Source organism: Anastrepha obliqua, chromosome 2 (assembly GCF_027943255.1).
Source record: "Anastrepha obliqua isolate idAnaObli1 chromosome 2, idAnaObli1_1.0, whole genome shotgun sequence".
Lineage (NCBI taxonomy): Eukaryota > Metazoa > Arthropoda > Insecta > Diptera > Tephritidae > Anastrepha > Anastrepha obliqua.
The window spans coordinates 49,793,072-49,803,706 of record NC_072893.1 but is presented as its reverse complement, the minus strand read 5'-3'; the positions used below and the strand labels follow the sequence as shown (position 1 = coordinate 49,803,706).

The window sequence follows — 10,635 nt, the reverse complement described above, 5'->3', positions numbered from 1 at the left end:
AGAATTTCTTTTTATTCAATATATTGGAAAGCATAGTTTTGTACAACATTGTTAAAAAAAAAAAAGTTGTTATTTCAATTAAAATCCAATGCATCTTTTGATTTTTTCTTTTTTTATTTTCATATGCAAAGATTTTTTTGACAATCTGTATGTAGAAGGACCAACTCCGAAGGGCAGATATTTTTTATAAGGAGCTTTTTCGTGGAGGAAATACATTCGTTGGTTTGCCATTGCCTGCCGAGTGGCGAAAGCTATTAGAAAAAAATCTTTTCTCCATTTTGGTGTTTCACAGCGATTCGAATCTACGCACTCCCGAATAGTAATCACGCACCAACCCATTCGGCTGCGGCGGCCCCGCCCATATGTGCATATATATATCTTAAAACACAATTTTACTTAAATAAGTTTCAATAGATTTGCAAATAATTATTTTTCCACAAGTTTTCGCAATTCCAAGTTAAGACAAAATTTTTCTTTTCATATTTTTCAGTTTCACGCATTCCTGTAAAATAGTGCGAAATTTATGTGCATGCAGTATAGCAGTCTTCATAAAGCATTAAAAACAACAACTACAGCCATTTCTTCGCGTATAATTGTTTTCCTTCGATACAACAACAAAACACCGCACGCATGTGGCAACAAAATTTGACGCAACATTTACCACCACAACTCCATAGCAATCGTATTTTAGAAACAACAACAACAACAACAACCCGAACGACAACATATTACAACAACCAGCGGAATTGATAAGTGCTAACACACGAGCCAGCACGCACGCACACACATACACCACCACATCCCTAGCGACGTTCGTGTCAAAGGCAACTATGCATTTGACACAACACAGCAACAACGATGATGAATGTGACAATTCAATATCATCAATAAGGGCGACAACATTAGCAACAGCTGGAACAGCAATCACTTGCCACACGCGTTGTACTCAACGAGAACAACAACAACAACAAAGTGCTAGCTGGAATCGACCAAATAAGCTCAATGGCAATTTTGGCCACAACTCAGTAGCGGAGCAAGACAAAAATACGCCACAATTACGAAAATGGTGTTGCGTTCGGCCACGAGTGCCACTCACATGCCAAAGGGCAACAACAACAGTGTCAGCGCCAGCGCCAGCAAAAACAAATAGAGCCAACACTAGCGGCAACACATGGGCCACCACATTTTTACATAGTAGCAACTTTTTTACGTATGCATTAGTTGTTATAATATTTTTAAGCAGCTGTAATGTAGTGACTGTACGTGCCAGCGGCGATGGTGACGGCCAAGCGCCAATTAGTCATCAAATTGTAAATACGAGTAGCAACAGCAACGATGCAACGAGTAGCAGTAATTATCGCAATACACTGAAGGAGCGCACAGCGGATGCCTATCAGTATGATGTTATTAACAAGAACAACAACAGCAACAACAACAATAATAATAAGAATAACCACCACAATGATACAGCTGTCAATATCATACTAAGCGATTATAGTGAAGCATTCGCCAGCCTGGTAGCTGCGGGGCCACTAAACGATGTCAGTGGCAGTGGCAGTGCCAGCGACAGCAGCAGCAACAGCGGTAGGGAAAGTGATGCTGTTGATATGCCCATTGGGAGTGGCAGTGACAGTAGCAGTAGTAGTGGTCGTAGTAATGGTGGTAGTGGTGATAAAATTACTAAACCCACAGTTTACGTGCAAACAAATTCGGCGGCGAGTGATGCGCCGTTCGACTTGCAGAATGAGCTATTGGATAGCCTGCGTGGCACGCACAGCCTGCCACAGCAACCAACGTATACGAATGATTTTGCGGTGCACATACCGGCCGGCAGACAAGTGGCCGACGTAATTGCCAGTAAATATGGATTCAACAATAAGGGCCAGGTGAGTAAATGAATTAGGCGGTGATGTGTTTGTGTGTGTTGGTGACTGATTCGTGAAATTTGACCAAATTGTGACATTTCTCATGAGTATCTATTTTTATCTGTCTATAAGTATATTCCATGTAACGGAAGTTTTTTAAGAAAATGAAAAATATTGTTTGGTAATACATACATACATACATATGTATAGGGTGCCTACTTTGGAGGCTTGGGTTTTGAATTATGAGCGACGCTTCTAGTGAAATTTTTTTTGATATATAGCTGGTGACTGGTGATTGATAATAGGTGACAGGTGACAGGCGGCAGGTCATTGGTAATAGGTGATAGGTGATAGCAGCACGATGACAAGTGATAGATGATAGCTGAAAGATGACAGGTGACAGATGATAGGTGACAGATGATAGCTGACACGTGATACGTGATACCAATGACAGCATGTGGTAATAGCGCTGGCAGCATTCAATAACGGCTCGCTGGACCTATAATCTAATACCGGACATTGCGAAACGGCTTGGTAGAAAACACGGAGAGGTAGAATTTTAAGTAACACAATTGCTGAGCAGCCATGGATGTTTCAAGGAATATTTGCACCGCTTTCATTTGGAAAGCGACCCCTTTTGTTTCGTTTGTCCTGACACACTAGAAAAAGCAAGACGCGTTCTATTTATTAGCCCACGTTTTGACAATGAAAGAATTGAGGTCTTCAAGACCTTCGGCGAATTCCCAACAGACAGCCTTTCAGCGAGCCTTTAGCGTAGCTGCAACGAATATAACAAAAATGATGCTTGAGGATGAACGAGCCCGAAAGGCGGACTTCAAACGATAACAGCGTGACAGGCAAGTAGCGCATGCAACGGAAAATTAACAACATTAACATATACAGACGATTTGAGGTAAAGTACTCGATAACGACCTCCAACGCATTGCTTAATTGCAAGGCTCCGGGAGGAGCAGCCTTGCGGATGAGAGAGGGTTTTAGTTAGGGTTAAAGTCCCACACCGATCGCCAAGTAAATTTTTGATGCTTTCATTCTACTGTAAAAAAAGATCATAGGTGATAGATCTCAGGTGGCAACTGGTAACTGATTTGCACTCAATATGTTTTACTACATATTTGCAATTAATTAACCTACTCCAGAGTAGTACCTCCAAATTGAGCAAATTTATTTCCTTCTCGGGTTAAAGGCGGCATCTGATCGAAAAAAAACTCATTCGCTACTAATTTACTACTAGAGGCCGTCTGGCTATCCGTAACCTGCCGATCCACACGATGGCTTAGAGCCCAGCTTAGCCGTGCGATGCCGAAGGAGCGTGGACCTCCGTGGTCAGAGTAGGTACCAGATACGAAGATAATTGACGCGTATACTTCCGTTAGGTCTTTGGTCAAGCTTCTCCTCCCATTTGTGGCGTGCGGCTTGATGCTGTTCTACAAATGGAGGTCCCTACAGTTGTAAGATGGCTCCGGACGGCAGATATTCTTTATGAGGAGCCTTTTCATGGCATAAATACACTCGGAGGTTTGCCATCGAAAGGCGACCGCTATTAGAAAAAACGTTTTCTATTATGTGATGTTCATGAACGGAGACCCGAACTTACGCACTCCTGAATGGTAGCCACGCACAAATCCATTTGGCTTGGAACTATTCGCTACGTGCATATATGGAGACTAGAAAGAAAAACTTCAATGAAGGATAGAGGATGCATTTCAAGGTAGAAGTAATTGCGATTGTGATATCATTCCAAGCCTGGACGAGATTCCAACCTTCGCAGGCGAGCAGTGGAACGAGATTTGGTATCTTCTGCCAGCGAGCTATTTTTGCAAGAAGCTTATACAAGTTACAGATGAAAGATAGATAAGGAAAGATAGAATATTTCAAAAATGACTAAGTTCTCCCCTTCAAAGGCAGAACTTTGTGTCTATTGCGTTCCGGGGCATAGCAAGAGAGGGTGCAAGTTTTACAGGGGATCACATTAGTCAGGTACTTAAACCCCTGCGCACAATTCAAAAAGAAATGGAGAAGCACATGGGAAAGGGAGACGAAATGCAGACGGATTAGTTTAACCAATTGCAAAGCTCCTAAACGCGCATACGATGATGATGATACGTACACTGAATTAGTTATAACGTTCGATAGTAGAAACTGTAGAACTTTAATTGGTGTAGCAACTCCTAGGGATGCTTGCTAGAAATGTAATAAGCCGGGTACAAAAGAAACTGATACAAAAGAACTGATATCTGGCTCTCTCGAAAGTTTGACTGTGCTACCTGAGTGCTTGAAAGACTAGAATGGACCCCTAAACTGAGCTTGCGAGACTCCTAAAACTCGCGAACAGTACGTTAATCTTGAGCGATACATATTTTCGCTGAAATAGGATCCTGATCTGGTATCGCTATGAAACAAAATTGTCTCTGCGTGGCTTCGGTCCGTCAATGTAACCTAACTTAACCTCACCATGAAAGATCCTTTAGACCTAAATGAATTGGTTTAGGGAATAAGTTCGTAGCGATTTTACCCAAGGCAATAATTATATCAATAAGTTAATCAATTATATATTCGCCGTTGCTATTTACAACCTCTCCCCACCTCCCGACCAATTTGTTGATACCGTTCCGCCTGATCTGGTGTCAAAGAAGTTCTTGAGCCAGTTTTTAAGGACCTCTTTGCTATCGAAGGAAACGTTCTTCATATGGGTCGACAGGGAGCGAAAAAGATGGTGCAAAGTCCGGAGAATACGGCGGATGCTAAAGGACCTCCTATTCGAGCTCTTGGAGAGCGGCTTTGATGAGTTGTGAATCATGGCGTTGTCGTGAAGGACTATGTAAGAACCATTTCTATCGGATCTTTTCAGTCGAATAGCCTCATTCACACGCTGTAGCTGAGCAATGTAGAGCTCCTTGTTGATCGTGGCATTCTTTCTGAGCATTTCTTAGTGCATTCCCTCCCTGTCCCACGAAACATATATTATGATCTTCTTTGGATGAAGAATTCGAATTCAGAAGGCTTTCCACTGCGGGACGTGTGATAGACGTCAAAGTCACCATTTTCGAACTTTGCAAACCATTTCGGTGTTGTAGACTCACCTATGACATCTTCTCCATACACGTCGCAAATATCCCGAGCTGCTTTGGTAGCTTTTTGACTTCGATGAAAAGCAAAGAAAAGTAGGGGTCGAAAATTTTGATTTTTGCTTCCTGGGTATTTCATTTCTAACCACAAAAGTTAAAAAAAAATTAAATAACTACGAAATACAATTCATATAGTTTAGTAGAGCAGAAAGGGTGCTATCGAATGAATACTTACCCTTTGCCGAACAGCTAACAGATCGTGGTGAAATAAAAGAAAATACGAACTTATTCCCCGCCTTGATATAAGATAAAAAGTATTTATGTTTTATAATCTCAAAGAAAGGTTAACTTAACAATCGAATTCTAAAAAAATTCACATTGCCATTTTCTTCACAATAAAAATAACCTGCGAAACTAACTTTTTTCGCATTCATCGTATGTGGCAATTATCATCGGTTTATTAACACATAGCGAACTTTGCAGCCTTGGAATATTTGCTATGAATTCATCGTCTACCGAGCAGACATAAAGTCTGACGTTGACACTATAATCCTTTCACTGTTTACTCAAAGCATTCGCTTTAAGAGCGCTCTACGTGGCTATCCTATCGGTGGTATTTTTGAATACCAGCTTCGAGTTTGTTTAGAATTAGTTCAATATCGCTAGTAAATAAAAGTAAAATAGTAACAGACTGGTTCATAAGTTAAGCTTTTGCTACAATGCGAGTATGAAATGCGGCTTTGAATGACTGGCAGATGGCGGATATGGAATGATTTTTTTCATATGGCAATTTTGCCATGACCTCTTTGTATGACCTCGCAAAGCAGAGAAGTTCTTCGTAGAATATAAATATAATTCGCTTACATATATAAATTATTTCCTATGCCATAAAGATTAGAAGATAACAAGCCAAAGCGTCAAATTAAGCATTATTTATTGTTATAATGGCCCCAGTAATTTTATGGTAGGTTCATTTAAGCGGAAAACTAGAAAGAATATTGAAAAACAAAAACCGACTAATTCGGTGATACTTTTAAATACACAAATTTGTATTTCTATGTATGTATAGGTATACATTTTTGAGATGTCAATCCCGAACTCCCAAACTTATATCAGGATTACGGGATCTGGTATCCCGTATTGTAATTGTATTTTTTATTTCAGATATACCACAAAATTTCGGAGTTAGTTTTTTATTTTGAATTTTTTCAAATTAAGGGGAGAGCCTGCGTTAGAGGCTTAAAAAATCGATTTTTTCGAGGATTTTTTTTGGGAAGGAAAGAAATATTCGATTGAAACGAAACTTTCAGGTTTTATTGTTATATATTTCAACAGTCTTCTCAAATTTTTTATTAAAATATATGTCATATTATGCCTGGTGCAAGCATTTTGTCGAGGGAAAAGTACAGGTCGCAATTTTCATCTGAAACCAAAAACCCAAAAAAAGTTTTATTTTATTATAGTATAGCTTCTATAACCAAGAAATTAAACAAAAAGTGAGAAATTCAACAATTTTTTGCTGATTAAGAAAAAATCATTTTTTTGGAAAAACAAATTCAATTTAGATTGTTTAAAAAGTGGGTTAATCATAACTTTCTTAAGGTTTTTTAGGTTCAACTAGAAGAGAATTTAGCTCCGAATACAATCAATGTTATCTCGTTTCGATAGGGCGTTAAACTTTTTCCCTATCTTTCCCGCCAATTAGAAAAAATCGTAAAAATAAAAAACCGAGAAATCGCATTTCGGGCGATCCGGCCGCTCGTATACTTGCTCGATGCTTGCTCACAATTTCTTCTGTAACTCCGAAACTATTTTGAATTTGCTTCTGAAATTTTGAGGACACATTCCTAGACAGTTTGAGAAGACATTTCTGTAAAAAAAAATCGATTTTTTCAAGCCTCTAAAGCAGGCTTCCCCCTTAAGATAATAGCAAGTATTTGAAAAAAAACCTCTTTTTGCTCTGAAAAAATCTATAAACCGCACCGTGATACACCGTTAAGTCTGAAGAGTGGGCAGGGAATCCTGAATATTTTTTTATTGTTTTTCATTTATTTTTTGTTTTTTTAATACAACATACATCATGCTTCGACTTGACTTTAGAAAAATTATAATAATTATTAAAAAAAAAAATTAATAATTGGAAAAGTTATTGGTGTTTGTGTGGAGCCCGTTTCTCCAATAGTCACTTGAGGTGATCATCACGAATCGGACAAGAGAAATTAGTTTTATTAATAGATAACCTTGTGCCTGATCGAAGCTTTTTTTCAAAATTAACAATATGGCGGCCTCAGGAAATATTTTTTAGATTTTCGAGAAAAAAACCGGCTGTTCATCTATATATATAAAAAGAAGTTACATTTCCTTGGTAATCTTATAACTCAAGAACGGTCTCACCTATCCAAACCAAATTTTTAGGCTTTGTTTGGACTATTCAGTAGATGGTTTGTGTTTTGAAATTTTAAAAATCGGATACCAGGGTCTCAAGATGTGTTTGTACAATATGGGTAGCAAATGGAAGCTGTTGATGATTGCTGTAGTATAGAGTATTTTTAATGCCCCTCCGTAACTAGGGTCTCGAGATATAGACCAAAACGTGGACCTGGATAGCCCTAGGATGTGTTTGAACCACATGAGTATCCATTGTAAGTTGTTGATAAATGCTAATGAAAAGAGGACTTTTCTTTTCGCTGGGTAACTAAGGATTCCAGATATAGACCAATTGGGAACTCGCCTTCAGGTTAAGAGATTGCATTCTTATGTACTACAACCAGTTAAAATGTTTTTAAAAATTCAGATCCGTTATCTACATATATTTCTCGAACTTTACAGATTCAAGGTCAAATATACCATAGAGCTGGGTTTTTGCTACCATTCCCAGATGGTGACCATCAATTTTTGCAAATATATTTTATTGGTGATGAGAACCGTGAATTAGATCAGCGCTGTGCAATTTCGACGAATACGAGAAGATCAATCGTGAATGAATTGCAAACAATGTTCCATCAACACAATGAATTGGTGAAATTGTTCAAAGTGGCAAAATATAATAAAAATTGAATGCTCCAGGAGGAACTGGAAAAACATTCTTAACTTTATTTATTTTAGCATAATTTATTTAGCGTAAAAAATTGAAATGGAAATTAAAGAATCAAAGTTTAATTACAAGTTTTTATCGGCTCTTTCACCTTACCTGTATATAGGTGACCACCACAATCAAATTTTAAAAAAGTACAGAAAAGGCTATTGTGACATCTTTAGAAAGTATGTTGAATGAAAAAAATCAACTAATTCAACTGTTTAAACATTTTACGAGTTCTATAAAGAAAACTTAATATGAAAAATTTCTTGCGATATAAAAAAACATTTTATGTATGGTGGTGCGAAGCCCACTGGGTAATGCTAGTTGTTTAAAAAAATCGAAAGTTTGAAAAAAAAATGTTTTCTGTTAGGCACGAGTTTTTGTGTTTATTAAAAGCAATATACATTTTTTTGAAATTTACCAAGTGGTTTTTAAGTTACATTGATCACCAGTTCAAAAAACATAGTTTTGAGAAAAACGCATTTAAAGTTTTGCTGTCGATTTATGTAGAGTTAGACGAATTATTTAATTACTTACACTGTGTCATCCATTCCTGGGCCATATAATAGTTTTTCAGCCGTCATAGCAGCTTCCAAAATATCGATTTGCTGTTGCCTACGTAGCACTCTAGCACTCTACATTCTCGAGTGTTATCGTTAGCGCGCTTATCTGTCACTTTTATCTGCAGCTGCTGCTATCTGCTTGCTCTGGAAGCTCCGGAGCGCCCGAGCGCCTCTTGTTAATTGTTGAATAACTCGAAAAGTATTTCTAGGAATCATTTTAAATTTTTACACAGTATTTTCAAGATATTATTCTTTAAGAAAATGCAAAAAAAAATTTAATTTTTTTGAAAATTCTGATTACCCCTAACCTATTAATTACCCCGTTCTAATACTCACCCATCAGATCTCAGTTCTTATGACCCTACTAAACCACCCTGATACCAGTACTAAAGCTCATCAAAATTAGGAAAGTTTTGCTGAGCAAGTATTTCGATGATTCCAGTAAAAATTTTTAAAAATAAAATTTTAATTGCCAAATGTAGAGGTCGCCTGTTTACATTTCTAACTTTTTTACATTTCTTCGGCATTTATAGTCGGATCCTGGCGTTTGACACAACGCTGTTTTTGCCTCAAGAAAACCTTGTTTTTTTTGTTCCAAAGTTTAATATATTGGTATCAAACACCCTGTTCTTGTACTTTTTAACTAGATCTCAGTTCCTGCTACTTTAATGAGCCACTGTAATGGCAATAAATGAACGCTCGCCAAAAATCATTAAACTTTTGTTAATTTTAGGCAAATTTTTTTTATTTTCGTGTATGTTCCGGTGATACATCTAGTATGCAGTATTGCCAATTTCAGAACATATTCAACGCTTACTTCGTATGGAGACATTTTATTTGTGATAAATTGCAATTTCACGGGTTTTTTAGATTTACACTTCTGGTTATTATAAAAATATAGAATTTTTAAGTTCTTAGGTTAGGTTAGGTTAGGTTTGACAGCCGCCTCGGTACAGCGATGCCACTTAGACCACGAAATGGGTCCATTGTGAGCCGCAGGGGATAGGCTGGGCTACATTTCCCCTTTCAGATTGAACCATCCTGAGCTTTGCACAAAACGTGAAAGGTTGTTGATACCTACAGTGTGTAGATTATTTACAATCATTAAAAATTAGGATCCTAAATATCGATTTCTGCTTCTAGCTAGAGCCGGGCATTTGCAAAAAAGTTGTTGAAATGTTTCCATTCCTGCAGCTATGACAGAAATCATGCACGTAAATGCCTAATATCCTGGCATGATTTCCCATGAGACAATGTCCTGTGAGGGCCCCTACTAAGCTACTAATTTGAAGTCTACTCAATTCTATAATATTCTTTGACAGACAAAGATTCAGCCGTGGCCATGTATGCCTAGCAAATTCACAGGTATTGGCACTAATCCATTTTTGATTTACAGAATTGTTTAGTGCGTCCATAACAAGAAGCTTGCAAGTCGCGGGAAGTACTTCCTTAAAATTATTTATATTTGGCATACAGGTACCATTGATTGCAAGTTGGTCAGTCCTACATTTCCCTTGTATATCTCGGTGGCATGGAACCCAGCATAAGATAATAAATTCTGTTCTCACTGAATTTAAAAAACTTGTGACGTAGGACGAGTCCCGGCATACCGGGACTGCATTAAAAATATGATGGTATTAACAATTACCGCTGGCAAATCTAATATACATACATATGTACATACATACACATATTCATATAAACTAATAAACTATGAATTTATGGGCGTTCGATGCGAATCAAATTAAATGAGTGAGCGAAGCAGTCTAAATAAATGCGTATGAAAATGCTTCAATGAACTGCTAAAATGGCCGTTAAGAGCGCAAATATATAGCTCAAATAAATAAGAGCACACTCATATATGATACATATATGTATGTGTGTATGTATATATGTAATAACAACAGCGCGCAATGAGTAAATGAAATAATATTAAAATATACGAAGCGGGTAGAGGAAGCTATTTGATGTGGCTTTCGAATAGCAGCTTTATGTATGTATATGTGTTGATACATACATACTTTACTTATATATACAAATGG

The 10,635-nt window shown here is 37.6% G+C and overlaps 1 protein-coding gene across 2 annotated transcripts in view; it reads left to right on the top strand.

The window, feature by feature from the left end:
* The first annotated feature begins 494 nt into the window (after window positions 1-494).
* LOC129236893 (furin-like protease 2) overlaps window positions 495-10,635 on the top strand; it is a 174,391-nt gene continuing 164,250 nt past the window's right edge. For both annotated transcript variants that reach the window (XM_054871182.1, XM_054871181.1), the window contains exon 1: window positions 495-1,886. In XM_054871182.1, coding sequence (XP_054727157.1) covers window positions 831-1,886 — 1,056 coding nt within the window. In that variant the 5' untranslated portion in view covers window positions 495-830. The remainder of the gene's footprint in view (window positions 1,887-10,635) is intronic.